The sequence below is a fragment of the Tachypleus tridentatus genome, chromosome 3, assembly GCF_004210375.1.
Source record: "Tachypleus tridentatus isolate NWPU-2018 chromosome 3, ASM421037v1, whole genome shotgun sequence".
Lineage (NCBI taxonomy): Eukaryota > Metazoa > Arthropoda > Merostomata > Xiphosura > Limulidae > Tachypleus > Tachypleus tridentatus.
Window position 1 is genome coordinate 99669433 of NC_134827.1, and position 15520 is coordinate 99684952.

The 15520-nt window shown below is 36.3% G+C and overlaps 2 protein-coding genes across 2 annotated transcripts in view; one reads left to right on the forward strand and one right to left on the reverse strand.

Annotated features, from left to right (window-relative positions):
- Positions 1–8524, forward strand: part of LOC143247588 (uncharacterized) — a 61181-nt gene extending 52657 nt beyond the window's left edge. The window contains exons 3-6 of the mRNA XM_076495899.1: positions 2928–3013; positions 4252–4388; positions 6073–6236; positions 6487–8524. Of these exons, the coding sequence (XP_076352014.1) occupies positions 2928–3013; positions 4252–4388; positions 6073–6236; positions 6487–6663 (564 nt within the window). The 3' untranslated portion in view covers positions 6664–8524. The remainder of the gene's footprint in view (positions 1–2927; positions 3014–4251; positions 4389–6072; positions 6237–6486) is intronic.
- The window catches only part of LOC143247587 (uncharacterized), a 44530-nt gene continuing 35626 nt past the window's right edge, over positions 6617–15520 (reverse strand). The window contains exon 4 of the mRNA XM_076495897.1: positions 6617–6751. The gene's annotated coding sequence lies outside the window, so the exon portion shown is untranslated. The remainder of the gene's footprint in view (positions 6752–15520) is intronic.

The following is a 15520-nucleotide window of genomic DNA, read 5'->3' on the forward strand; positions in this document are numbered from 1 at the left end:
TCGAACAATAAGTTGCAGTGTGCAAAGATGAAAAATATAAGCAATATAGAGAAAACATGACATCTTAATAAATATAACACTTTTTTAGTAATATAGGTTGTTTTTTCGTAAGCCTGCAAACTTTAAGGGTTTGCTTTTATAAGCTATAATTTTCCACATGTGAGGTTTGCTCCTTTGTAGGACTATGCGGTTTTTAAAATATAATTATTTCATATGTCAAATACGTATAATACTTCACTAATACTTAGCAGGATTAATTCCAATACTTATGTGTGACTTGTACGTTTGCAGAGACCAAAAGAAATATCACCCATGAGAATTTGATAAAGCGAAAGTGTTGTGGTATTTGGTCCAGACAGTTGTTTTGATATCTAAATTGATGTGACAGTTTAGACAGACTCTGTGTTCAGTAAACAGGGAGGATGGTGGATGGACAATATATTTTTAATTCTTCCTTACCATCTTGATGAGACTCATTTGTTTGTGTCCGGCAATATAATGCAATATATTAACGCTATATAAACAAGTTGAGGCCTGGCCAGGCTAGGTGGTTAAGGCGCTTGATTCATAATCTGAGGATCGTGGGTTCGAATCCCTGTCACACCAACCATGCTCGTCCTTTCAGCCGTGGGGGCGTTATAATATGATGGTCGATCCCCCTATGAATTGGTAAAAGAGTAGCCCAAGAGTTTGCGGTGAGTAATTTTAAAATGCTAAATTAGGGACAGCTAGCGCAAATAGTCTTTGTGTTGCTTTGCATGAATTAAAAAAAACAAACTTATCTATCAGAAATGTCCACACATTTAGAACCAACGTTCCTGTTTTTAATTTCCACCTATTGCCTATTTGAAGAACTAAAGTCCTAAGCTCTTTATATATATATCTGTCATTATTGGCGCTTCACCCTCGATGACTCAACTGATGCTGGTCGTAAGGCTGTGTTATAAATATATGTTGCGGCGTTTACCGAGGGTGAAATCGTGTTTCTACTGAGTGAGAAAAGTATATTGGAAGAGACACTTAAATAAACAGATTATATTTTATATACGTATTTCAGTATATGCAGTTATTAAGAGTGGCGTCTTTATCACTGTTACATTAATCTAGAGTCGGGTTCTGCTATCTTAATAACACGAGGTTATTATAGAACTATTTAAAGATATTTATTGTTATATAAGTCCGATAGATAACAGATATTCATGTTCAGCAAACGTTCCTGATATTGTAGTAAGTCTGGATTGTTTGTGGAACTGCAAATAAACTTCTCTAAAAAGTATTTGATTTTTTTAGTTGCTTATTACAAAATTTTGATTATTTAAACTAGTTGAAAATAAGGCTTAAAACACGAGTAAGGGATAAACGTGGAATAGGCCTTAAAAAGTTCGAAAAATTAGATGAAACAAATTCGCGTGATGATTCACATTTTTGTGTTGTCTAAGTAAATTACACCACAGTAAATGTAGGTAAAGTTTAACTTTCAGTTAGCTTAAAGTTTAATATTATGGGATATTATCGCAAACTGAAAAACTCCAAGGTGTACGATAGCGCTGTGTTGAATATTCAGGCACGCACTATTTGTTGACCTTATCATAAGCTTTACAAAACATTTAGGCTCGGCATGATCAGGTGGGTTAAGGCGTTCGACTCGTACGTAATCTGAGGGTCGCGGGTTCGAATCCCCGTCTCACTAACAAGCTCTCCTTTCAGCCGCGGGGACGTTATAATGTGACGATCAATCCCACTCTTAGTTGGTCAAAGAGTAGCCCAAGAGTTGGCGGTGGGTGATGTAACTAGCTGCCTTCTCTCTAGTCTTACACTGCTAAATTACGGACGGCTAGCGCAGATAGCCCACGTGTAGCTTTGTGCGAAATTCAAAAACAAACAAACAAAACACGTGACCCGACTGACCGTAAATAGTGGGAAGTGTACCGAAGATTGAAATACCAAAAAACACATTGGGTCTGGTCAGTCTTCCATATAACATACGTTTTCTATGTGAATATAAAACTAAATTATACGTCACATTTAGTTTCAAATATTAACCGTGTTATGACACCTCCTTGACCTCATGACTGTGGCCATGGACTCAGAACATAGTGACACGTGTAGCGATCAGAAAGACACCTTGAAACCGAAGAGTTAGACAAAAACACGCACAAACTTGAAAAAAGCAAAGAGTGTTAACACATGAAGTTTTAGCTTTGATTAACAGCCAGCGGTAAGACTTTGATACCGATGTATTTTGGGTCTCCTGTAGATTAGCTGTATACACTGAGTCAGTCTACATAATTAGCACAGCACTTACTGTACGATGGCGATGGACGTACTACAGGCTTGTGGTTCATGGTGTTGAAGGTTTGATGATTTTCTGGAAACACATCAGCGTATTGGTGTCATAATTGCGTTCTAGTTCCGACTTCTTTCGCATGTGCCGTAAAGCCTTCTAAGTATATATAACCTGATTATTAGCTGTTTTTTTATCACTTATTATTAAATTAACCCTAATTATTAGCTGTTTGTTTATCAGTTGATAAGTTAACACTTATTATTAGTTGTTGGACCAATGCACGTGCAAGATTTCATGCGATGGTTTGATAAGATGTAACTTAATTTACGATTAGTAGTTCCTAATCGGTAATACATGAGCTGCAGGCTAAACTTCTTAGATATACATGTAATACATCCGACGTACATAACGTAAGAAAAACGGCTGGGACGTATATGTTGCATATACGTAATATCATATTCGGGAAACGAGCACTTGAGCACATCTGTATGAGTGAATAATAATAAATCTGTTATAATTGCGACGAGTGATTCGGAGACCAAGCTGCTTGGATTATTTTATACACAGAAATGTGTTTATGTTAACATTTGTTTTATGTGTTTATCTAAGTGTTTCCTCAGTCTTCTGATCTTTCTTTCAGCACTTCACTGAAAATAAGTCTACTAAACCGACAATGACTTGTAAAGTGGAAGTCGAGGGAGAAAAAAAAAGTCATCGAAAGTCTTTGTAAGTCTTTCAAATAAACAATATTGTTAGCTTATCCAAATTAATATGCATTAAGTAATCTTGAAACAGATTTTGGATCGAAAGTGAAACAATTTGTAAGTAGGTCAAATGCATGTATGGTGTTGACATCTAGCGTTGGAGTTAGGTATTATCTAGAACGAATTAACTCGTCCGTGGCACCGTGTTACCGATCGGCTTGAACGAGTTATCTCGTCTACGGCACTGGACAGGTTAAAGTGTCTAGTAACATTTTTGATAAGCGTTTCGCTTACAATATAATTCCGGGTGATTGGACAAAAATATACTTTTAGTTTATATATGACGGAAAGTCATAAATCAGACATGTAACGATCGATATCCGTAAAGTATAGCGCCCTTAACGTCCGGTGTTTGTCGGATGTTTCTATTTCATAGTGGAAAATTAGTTACATCTTTTGAATTTAAAATTCAATTTTGTTCGATAGTTAACAAATCTGTTAAATTTTGTTCTTGTTGTATGTGTTTGTTTGTTTTGAAAGACAGCACATTTTATCTATTGTTATTTGTTACTGCGAGCAATTAAAGACGAGACTTCCCGAAAAAAAATAAGTTTACCCCCAAACCACGCATTTCGATTAAAGTTTTAGCTGTCCAATTACTTACTGTAGACTAAAATAGCTTTACCGGTAATAGTTTATTTTTTTCTAAATATAAACTTAAGGGCATAAACTTTCAATGCGCTTAATTAATTCATCTATTACTGGTTGCCAAATTTATCCAGAACTACAGATAATCTAACGTGAAACAACAACATAAACCGTACAGAACGTGGGTGTTTGCCGAGTTTCGTGTTCTCTTCAACGACTACACTTTCTTCAGTTATTACTACATATAAAACGATTTCCTCTGTATACACGGAAATAGAAGCTTCAGCTAATTAATATATATATTAATTATATAATTACTAGACTTGTGCATCTACTGCCACAGACGAATTTCGAAGTTTATTTGGCGTAACAATCATGTTGTCATCTTCGACGGTTACATCGTAGTACACTTATCGAATTACATTCGCCCACCTATTAAAGGGGACTTGTTTTAAAAGTTACGCGAGTGATTCAGCCTTGCCACGCTTCTTACAGAAATCGATTAATTTTAACTACAATCTTTGAAATATAATTCAAATAGAATAAGTGGATCGCGTTAGAAATGTCCCATAAAACAACCATTTTTCTTTTCTGATCACCGTCTCTGTGCAGGGCTCAAGATATGAAACAGAGGTTACGATTCCTACGCCGGAGACATACGGACAGCTCCATCCAACCCAGTGTAAGACCTTCTCCTGATGAGGCTCGAAGATGGGCTACCTCATTCCAAGAGCTCATGGCCAGCAAATGTAAGTATTAATAATACATCTATATATTAAAGTATGTTGTTCAGTGTTATGTTATTTTAACGTTTTCGTTCTCAGTTCTATATTCATACGTAAAATTATTAAAATTTGAAATACGTGGTTATGTTTTTGTTGTTTTTTTTGCACGAGATCGTTTTTAACCAACGTTCATCATATAAAGAAAAGTCGATTTCCACTCCTGTGTTTAGCAGAGAAAGGAGAAACAAGTGGTTAAACCTCGGTTATAAACTATTGAAAAACCTATTCATCTAGTAGGTTTTCTCGCCGTTAACGACCGTAATCTGGACATTTCACAACGTAAAATATTTAGATTAAAGCTAAATTCATATACTAAGGCAAATTAATCTCCATAGTGAACAATATTTAGTAACAATTTTAGAAATAATAAAACACATTCACTACTAGTAGTGATGAAACTATATCACTTTTAAAAATTATCACAAGTTTTTATAAAACATAAAATTTAAAGTTTCTTTGTATAATCGATTCCATTGTATCTTTTGTATTGAAAGAACGATTTATTTTTGTTACATACTAGTTTTCGTGTAAAGATTTACGTACGAGGTCTGTTCAAAAAATACGCGGACTGACGTCATAAAACAAAATGTACTTTATTTAGAAGTTACAGGTCTGGGACCCCTTCAAAGTACTCTCCTCCCCAACACACACACGTATCCCAACGGTGTTTCCACTTGTTGAAACAGTCCTGGTACGCTTCTTTTGTAATGTCCTTCAGCTCCTTCGTCGCATTTGCCTTAATCTCGGGAATCGTCTCAAATCTTCTTCCTTTCAAGGGTCTTTTGAGTTTGGGGAACAAGAAAAGATCGCAAGGAGCAAGGTCAGGTGAGTAGGGGGGTGGGGAAGAACAGTGATCGAGTGTTTGGCCAAAAACGCACGAGTTCTGAGGCACAAATTTTGCAGCAACGCGGTGCATCTTCAATTTTTCGGTCAAAATCTCGTAACAAGATCCAACTGATATCCCAAACTCTTCAGCAAGCTCCCTAACAGTCAGACGTTGATTTGCCCGCACCAGGGTGTTGATTTTGTCGACGTGTGGGTCGTCAGTTGACGTGGAAGGACGTCCAGGACGCTCATCATCTTCAATGGACTGTCGACCATCCTTAAAACGTTCATGCCACTTGAAACATGCCGTACGCTTCATAGCAACATCACCGTAAGCCGTGTTAAGCATAGCAAAAGTTTCAGTCGCAGATTTTCCAATTTTAACACAAAATTTCACAGCATGTCGTTGCTCCTTCAGGTCATTCATTCTGAAATCCGCCAAACGAAAAAATCGCACTTCACTTAAAACCGCGTAGCTAATACACAAATGAAGATATCTGCAATCGGGAAATGGCGTCATAATCAGCTGATCTGTGCGAACCTAGCGACACCAAGCGGATCCCCCTGAAACCAACTGGAGCCGCGCAATTCAAACAGTCCGCGTATTTTTTGAACAGCCCTCGTATTAAACATGCTTCATATTAATATCTTATAAAAAAGGTCACTTTATGTGGGCGTGTCGTTAAATTAGTGTCACTTTGTGTGGGCGTGTCATTAAAATTCCCTTATGAAAATTTGATTAAACTTTTAATTGATTCCAAACCATACTCTGATAATTTAAGACAATTTGTTTTTTCAGAACGGGCTCTTTTATTTCTTTCAGACGGCTCTTCGCTGTTCAGAGTGTTTTTGTCCAGAGAATTCTGCGAGGAAAATATTGAGTTTTGGTTGGCTTGTGAAGAGTTTAAAAAAACAAAGTCCAACAAACTGCAGTCCAAGGCCCGAAAGATTTACAACGACTTTATCGCAGTACAAGCACCTAAGGAGGTGGGATATTATTGTTTATTTTTATATAATAATTTTCACAACGAAAACTCGTTTGTATCAAACGTAATGATATATAGTTCTTCACAAGTTCAGAAATTATTTGTCCTAATTAATTTTTATTTAAGTTCCTTAAATCGTAGTTTTCTTACAAACTATTTTAAGTTGTTTTTTTAACTCTAAGTTAATTGTTTATATTTCTTTTTATAAACGATTTCTAACCCGCCAACTGAAAGGTTTAATATTATTTCAGGTTAATCTCGATCCCACCACACGAACAACTGTAATGAATAAACTCTCAAAACCAGATCATCGTTCGTTTGATCAAGCACAGGGAAGGATACAAGGGCTTATGGAACGTGACGCTTACATGCGCTTCCTTCAGTCAGAACTCTATCTGGAGTTACTCAGGGATGCCGACTCAATATGAAAGCGTTGTTGTCTCGAGACAGACTTTCGGGCTGTTATTCCCAAACTCTTGCTGGTTCAAGATGTCTGTTATCTGGAAAAGTAACCGCCTGGAAAGAAGAAACTAATGTCAATCAAGTTGTAAATATTTTCTGTTGTTTTTGTTTCTCGTGCGCCCTAAATGTCCTTACCATTGGTAAGTGTTGCTGGACAACCAATGTCGACATATCATGCTTGCTAACCTGCCTAGCAATAGAATCGGCCGTGAGAAGCGAGGACAGGGTAAACTTTATCCAGACAAAACTTGAAAATCTATTTAATAAAACTTTTGTAAATTCACACGAAAGTGAAATCCGACCTAAGAAAGTTTTATAACCTTTTTTTTTAACATACGTACATTCCCATATTTAGTATATATTTTTCCGCAACTACAACGGGAGCCGTGTTAACTGTTGTTAATTGTTAAAATACATCAGCTAACATTCTGTGCTCTTAGTGTTTTAGAAACATATAAAATCTCCTACTAATAAACACAAACGTACTCACAAAAGTCACTTAACCAGAAACTCACTGGAAACCAGAAACTAACTATTAACATCAGTTATAAATTTCTATTACAACATGAGATTATTGATTTAACGTTAATCGTTGTTGAAGCTTCTAATGTTCCATAATTGCATTTTGATGTGTTGGTATAAAACAAAATTCTGTTCGTGGTCGATGTTTATACTTTTGTATACGTTCATTTTTCATAATAAAGTTGTACTTTGTAGTAAACAAGCGCTGTTTGTAACATGAAATACGGTACAGCTTTTATGTGTGTATATATAAATATTTAAAACAATGAACTTAAAATATTCAAATTACGATTTTAGGTTTAGCTTTGTAATGTTAGACGCGTCAAAACGTGTGTAGTACATACGTAAGATATAATGTATAAGTTGCTATTTTAAGACCAGTTTTATTTAACAGTATACTACATGGAGCTTACCGTATATTTTCACGCCATATAATACCGTCTGAGGCTCGTGCAAAGTAGCATTGTCTATTTGCTTGAGACAGGCCCGGCATGGCCAGGTAGGTTAAGGCGTTCGACTCCTAATCTGAGGGTCGCGGATTCGAATCCTCGTTGCACCAAACATGCTCGCCCTTTCAACCGTGGGGGCATTATAATGTGACGGTCAATCCCACTATTCGTTGTTAAGAGTAGCCCAAGAGTTGGCGGTGGGTGGTGATGATTAGCTACCTTCCCTCTAGTCTTATACTGCTAAATTAGAGACGGCTTGCGCAGAGAGTCCTCGTGTAGCTTTGCGCGAAATTCAAAAATAAACAAACAAACGGTACCTTCTGTTTGGCCCATAAGTACTTGTATGTCTTCACACCCAAAACAGTTTTGCATTAACAACACCAGTTTAAGTGGCTAACGGCAGCATTCCGTGGTTCCAGTGTAAATATTCCTTATCCTAATCTCTGTATTTTCGGAGTATATTAGATTAGCAAACTGGTGTGCTTGTTTGGCGTTGCTGTGTTTGAAATTACGAATACAAATTAATTCTCCATATATTATAAATCCTCAATTATTTATTTAAACCGTTTTATAAGGTTGTAAAAACAAGTTAGTTGATGAGTATTCTCTTGTCGCGTTTCTTTTAGTCGTGTATTTATCTCTTAAATGAGTGTTTGATTTGTATGTTCGCAATGTTGTACAGTACAAACAGGAGAAAGATTTTCTTGACCACGAGATTTTTGTTGTAGCTCAGACTATGTATATATGTTTAAATATAAATCGATGGTCGGTTCCGCTTGCAAAGGTTTTTATACATTTGTTTAATGTTTGTAGTGTGTGTACAGTTCGCCCTTCTTTAATGAAATGAAATATTTCTATGATGATTTATATCCATGTTTGACTCGTGTTTTGTCATAATAAAACATTAAATACAAACACTGGTCTCCGTTCCCTCTCCAGTACGTTTGGGCTATCTGTGCACCACTGGTATCGAAACTCGGTTTCTAGCGTTGTGAGTTCGCAGACGAACCGCTGTGCCCATTAGATCAGCGGTAAGTTTACGGACTTACCACACACAAATCTGGAGATCGATTCTTCGTCGTGGGCAGAATGCAGATAGCCCATTTTGTGGTTTTGTGCTGATTTAAAGAAACTTTAATGTTTAGTGTAAAGCCACTACAGCTTTGCGCGAAATTCAAAACAAACCAAGTCACTACAGAACTAACCTCATAGGAAAGTACTTTCATCAGCTATGCATTATATATATATACAGCCCGACATGGCCAGGTGGGTTAAGGCGTTCGACTTGTAATCCGAGGGCCGCGGGTTCAAATGCCCGTTGCACCAAACATGCTCGCCCTTTCAACCGTGGGGGCATTATAATGTGACGGTCAATCCCACTATTCGTTGGTAAGAGTAAGAGTTGGCGGTGGGTGGTGATGATTAGCTACCTTCCCTCTAGTCTTACACTGCTAAATTAGGGACGGCTAGCGCAGATAGCCCTCGAGTAGCTTTGCGCGAAATTCAAAAACAAAATAAAATATATATACACATGTAGAATGATCTTAGTTTCCATTATTAACAACTAGCACACTTAATATGTATAGTTTCTATTTAATTATATATATATCTTTGTTACAAGACGTTGAAATGTGACAACAGAAAGACATCAGGTTTCGTAGGTTGAAATTTAAAACAATGCCTTAAAATACGTGCTTTGTAGGGATAATGTTTTTCATGTTAATAAGCAGGAAGGCTTTGCATCTTATGGTGTAGAGTACATTTATGAAACATGTGCTGGTTCGAGTGTCACCACCGATCATGCTCGCCCTTTCAGCCATGGGTACGTTATAGTTTGACAATCAATCTCATTATCCGTCGTTAAACAGTAACCCAAGAGTTGGCGGTGGGTGTTGTTAACTAACTGTATCCACTCTCTAGTTTATCACTTGAAGACTAGCGTGTGTAACCATCGAATAGCTTTGGGCTATATTCTTAAACAAACAATGAACAGGAAGTGTAAGGAACAGAGGTTTGTTTACTACTTCCGGTTCATTCACGAGTAGCTCAGTTTGATTGTTGAACTTGTTACTGACAACATTAAACCAGTTTCCAGACCTTCACGGTTACCCAAACCTAATTTTTCTTGATGACGAGAAACCCACGTGAAATAAAAATGTATCTCAGAACGGCTGGTATGGGTATTAACACTTTTACTAATAAAGCAGAGAACAACGTTCCATATAAATCTGACTTTTAACGTAGGCCTACAAGTCTAACACTGAGCCAGTGAGGACACAAAATATGGATGGATCCTCAAATATTTCTAACGTAAAAATAACAACAGCGTATAGCAAAACAACAACAAAGACAGTATTTCTTCTTCCAAGTCTAAAGTTTCTCTACTTTCAACGGATTTCCTCTCATTACTGAGAAAATTATGTTTTCAGTTTACTAGCCTTAGACATAAAGCTACCAAATCCTTCAGTTTAACTGATTAACCATATAGGTCAATGAAATTACAAATTTGAAATAATCAACGTATGACTAGTACTACCTTTCGCGGGCTTTAAGTTACAGCAACCAGATATCAGTAGAGCCAGGCAAAGAGAAAAAATATATATATTTATATAAAGAATATATAAAGGAATTAAATTTAGTGTCAAAACAATAAACTAGATGACTCTTAGTTTCGTTAATACACAAAGTGGGTTTCTTTAGTATCAACTTCTAACGACTTATGTAGTGTTAACTAACACTTAAATAAACACCGCGCGTTTATCTTAATTTTTGGAACCAGAAACATACTTTTAGCAACACCTGACGGAGACCCAGCCCTGAAAAGGCCATCATACGATATACAGCGTTTTCATAAAACTATTATCAATGAACAAATTCGTTCGAAACTTGAACTACACAAGAAAAAAAAAATGAATAAGTAATTTTCATTTAAAAACAAAAAGCGTAAAGAAATGCTAAATTATATAACCCTTAAAATTGTATTTCGCTATACTTCTATCTAATTATATATCCTTTTACGTCTAAATATTTTGTTTCCATTTCTTCAGACGGGTCGATGTTAGCTCGTATTTACTTTTTCGATTACATACAATTAAAATTCTGCGAAATTTCTAGAATGACATACAATACGAACGTTCTTAAGCTTAATGTTTGTGTTTTTGACAAACATCTACCAAAGCTACATAAAAATAGAGAAATCAAAAGGTCACAAAATAGTTTTAAATCAAATTGAAACATGTACTAGTTACAAAACCCGAGAACTTTTGGAATTGTTAGAGATCAGGAAACGTCGCGTGCGAATATACTTCTATTGTCTTCAATGATTATGCCTGACATAGCCCACCCTGTGAACTAGGAAGTGTTCGAGTTGACCTTGAATAGGAAAGATGCAATGAATTTCCTGCTAGTGTGAGATTGATTTCCGGTGTACGTTAAGACAGAAATGGCGGGAGAGGAAATTCGAATCTGAAAAATACTACAACTAGTAATGTACGCTGGTGTCAGAGTAGGGTAACAAAATTATATTAAATCGTTTTATAAGGAACGTGTTCAATAATAAATAAAAGAAAGGAAAAGTTAATTACATTGTAATGTCATGATGTTAATAAAACACGTGGATTCAAAAAGTTAATCCTAAGTCAAAATTTCTCTAGTCCGACATCGTACAGCACGAGCGATTTCGTATTTTTTCTCTAGAATGCAATAACAAAGATTATTAATTGTGTAGCATTTCATATGTATGAAACTATATGTTAGTTTTTGTAAATTCACACAAACTACATAAGGGCTATTTGAGCTAACCGTCCCTAATTTCGCACTGTAAGATAAGAGGGAAGGCAGGTAGTCATCATCACCCACCGCCAACTCTTGGGCTACTCTTTTACCAACAAACAGGGAGATTTCATCGTGACATTATTACAACCTCAAGGTTCAAAGGGCGAGCATGTTTGGTGAGACAGGGATTTAAACCCACAACCATCAGATTACGAGTCAAGCACCCTAACCAGGCTGGGTCGTGAGATATATTAAGAATAATGTATAAACGTGCCTCTAATGTTGTATTAAATGTATAAGAAAAATAATGTTTTATCAGATTCAAAGTTCATATACTAAAGTTACAAGTCTAAGGCCACCGTCTTAGAAATCAAGGATAATTCCACAGAGGTAATCAATATTCGGAGACAATGCAATAGGCTTCATTTACTTTTAAAAAAAATATATTTTTAACAGTAATTTCGACACTTAAGATAATTATTCCACTGATCTAGATGTTTGGAAAGTGTCTGTTCTGGAAACATGCTTTAAAACATCTCCAGTCCATTTTTAATTTGATCAATATTTTGACAATTCAATTCTTCATATAGTCCGATAAAAATAATGCAAATAATTTTATTAGTAGAATTAAAGTGCTTTTGATAGCTCAGTTTTAACCTTTTTTTAAATATTTCGTGTTTTTTTTAAAGAACACTTTAAGTTTTAATTAATGGCGCTTCCAAGGGTAGGTTTTGTGCTATCTTGCTCTAAAATGTGGCTTCGAATAATACCCGTAAAGATATAAGGAAAATTAGGAGACATCTGGGTGCTCATGGATGTGTCATCTAGAGCTGATAACTTGTGATTTAACAACGAACGATATATTCACAATAAATACTCTGTCATGAGCACATTAGATCTTACTTTTTGCTTTTTGTCAAAAAAATACATTATGGTTTGTTTGTTTGAGAGCACAGCCATATGGGGCTATCTGTTTATTCTACCGCGTCAAAATTTGTGTAGTACATACGTAAGATATAATGTATAAGTTGCTATTTTAAGACCAGTTTAATTTAACAGTATACTACATGGAGTTTACCGTATATTTTCACACTATATAATACCTTCTGAGGCCCGTGCAAAATAGCGTTGTCTATTTGCATGGGACAGGCCAGGTAGGCCAAGGCGTTCGATCCTTAATTTGAGGGTCGCGGGTTCGAATCACCGTTGCACCAAACGTGCTCTCTTTTTCAGCTGTGGGGGCGTTATAATGTGACGGTCAGTCCCACTATTCGTTAGTAAAAAAGTAGCCCAAGAGTTGGTGATGGGTGATGATGACTAGCTGCCTTCCCTCTAGTCTTACACCGCTAAATTAGAGACGGTTAGCGCAGATAACTCGTGTAGCTTTGCGCGAATCCAAAAACAAAAAACAATCGATAATAATAATATATTGTGGCGCCATCTCTTGGATTAAAAATGCCATTGTTGTTTTGGCATTAAAATACCAAGTACAAATATTGATAATTTAAAAGGCACACGTATAAGTTATAAATCACCGAAATAATTTCTAAGAGCAAAAATAACGTTTTATTTTATGTATTATTTTTGTAATTACTATGTAAGTTTGAGCGAATTCTGTTTTTGTGTTATAGGAAGGACCTAATGGATTGAACGGATAGGCGTTAAAAACAAGTTTCAGTTCCCCTGGTGTCTTTGTGTGTGTGTATATACTAAGGTTTGAAAGTTTCTGAAACAAATTGTATCTGTATATTAAATATATTAACTATTTTTAAACACTGAAATGAACAGTTGTTTCCGTTATGTGTACCGATCTTTCTCAGAAGGTATTTCTTATAACTTTCAAGTTTATTTTATAAATAAATGTTCATAAACACGAAGAAAGCAACTTTTATAACATAAAATATTAAAGACAAATAACATCGTTTTAAATTTCATTTTTTATAGTAGCCCAGGAGTTGGCGGTGGGTGGTGATGATTAGATGCCGTCCCTAATTTAACAGTGTAAGACAAGAGGGAAGGCATCTAGTCATCACCACCCACCGCCAGATATTCCTCGAGTACCTTTGCGCGAAATTTAAAACAAATCACAGCATCCGCTCAATAACAGTCGTGAAAATTTTCAAGTTTCGTCATGCTGTAAGTAGTTTGAATGTGTATTCCCTGTACACATAACTAGCTATTAAAACAGATGTCTTAGCTATTGGTTTAGTGTTTCAAAGTACAGAAACTCCTAATGTTTTCGCCAGAGTAGCGTTTATAATTCTCAGTTATACGACATACTTATTTTTAGTTTAACAGTAAATCCTGGACACAGTCGATGGCTTAGTTATGGACAGCTCTCTGGTACTAACTTTGTCCAACGTATTCACGATAAATCTCAACGAAACCTGGTCCAACAGTTGTCCTGCTGAATTCAGATCTTCATTCTACACATGATGTGTTAACAAAGGAACTTTAGTCTTCAAAACTGTATTCAGTTTCACTCTATCTCAGTTTAAAATATCCAAACATTAAGTACATGTTTGCATATCAAACCTATAGCACCATTATTTTCATGACTATCTTAACAACAAGATGTGTCACAGATGTTACTTGGACAGATGATAACTCTGGTTTATACGCACAGTTTTAAGACTTCAATTCCTAGTTTCATCAAGTGGTCTGTGACAATTTTCTTGGCTACCCGATATTATCAAATTACTATTATAAATAAACTTTTCTACCAACTGGGTTTTGGGTCAAAATGTTCTTGGCCAAATAATTGAAAATAATACTGTTTAATTATACGTCTTGGAAAATTTGTTTTAAACTACCGATTTTCAACTTTTAAAAAAAAATTGACTACATAACGTTTTTTTTTTTTTTATTTAGCGTTACGTAAAGTTTCAAATGCTAAACGTAGGTTTGCTGACGTTAAAGGCTTTCCTAACTTATCTCCCAGATAAATAGCGGTAAGGCCCGGCATGGCCAGGTGGTTAGGCCACTCGACTCGTAATCTGAGGGTCGAGGGGTTCGAGTCCCCAACGCACTAAACGTGCTCGCCCTTTCAGCTGTGGAGCCGTTGTAATGTGACGATCAATCCCACTACTGGTTGGTAAAAGAGTAGTTCAAGAGTTGGGAGTGGGTGGTGATGACTAGCTGCCTTCCCTCTAGTCTTACATTGCTAACTTAGGGATGGCTAACGCAGATAGCCCTCGTGTAGCTTTGCGCGACAAGCCAAAATTAAACGAATCTGAGAGCGGGTCGAAGAAGATCGTCTGATAGGCCCCTAACGGGGTTTCGATACCCGTGGTGGCCAGAGCAAAGATAGCCCACAAAACAAAACACGTCAAGATGGACGGCTAACTTCCAAACCGTGCTTCAAGCTTACCCCAAGAAGCATATCTTACCTGTAAAGCTAAATGATCACGAAAGAAAAAAGTTGAGCACACCCTGCGATAGTTTTTAGAAATATAATAAACAAATATTATAAATTTTTAAATATTAAGAACTTTAAACAAAATGCGAACAAACAGCAAATGTGGGTTTGTAAGTCAACTTCCATATACAGCTTATATGATGCTTTATGTTGAGATTATGCTGATAGTGAAATACAGGATGGAAATGAAACAATGTTCTGTATTTTTACTCGGAAAAACTAACAATAATTCAGTGTGGATCAACTGGCAATAATTCAGTGTGGATCAACTGGCAATAATTCAGTGTGAATCAACTGGCAATAATTCAGTGTGAATCAACTGGCAATACGTCAGTGTGGATCAACTGGCAATAATTCAGTGTGAATCAACTGGCAATAGGTCAGTGTGAATCAACTGGCAGTATGTCAGTGTGAATCAACTGGCAATATGTCAGTGTGAATCAACTGGCAAATTCAGTGTGGATCAACTGGCAATATGTCATTGTGGATCAACTGGCAGTAGGTCATTGTGGATCAACTGGCAGTAGGTCATTGTGGATCAACTGGCAATATGTCATTGTGGATCAACTGGCAATATGTCATTGTGGATCAACTGGCAATATGTCATTGTGGATTAACTGGCAATATGTCATTGTGGATCAACTGGCAATATGTCATTGT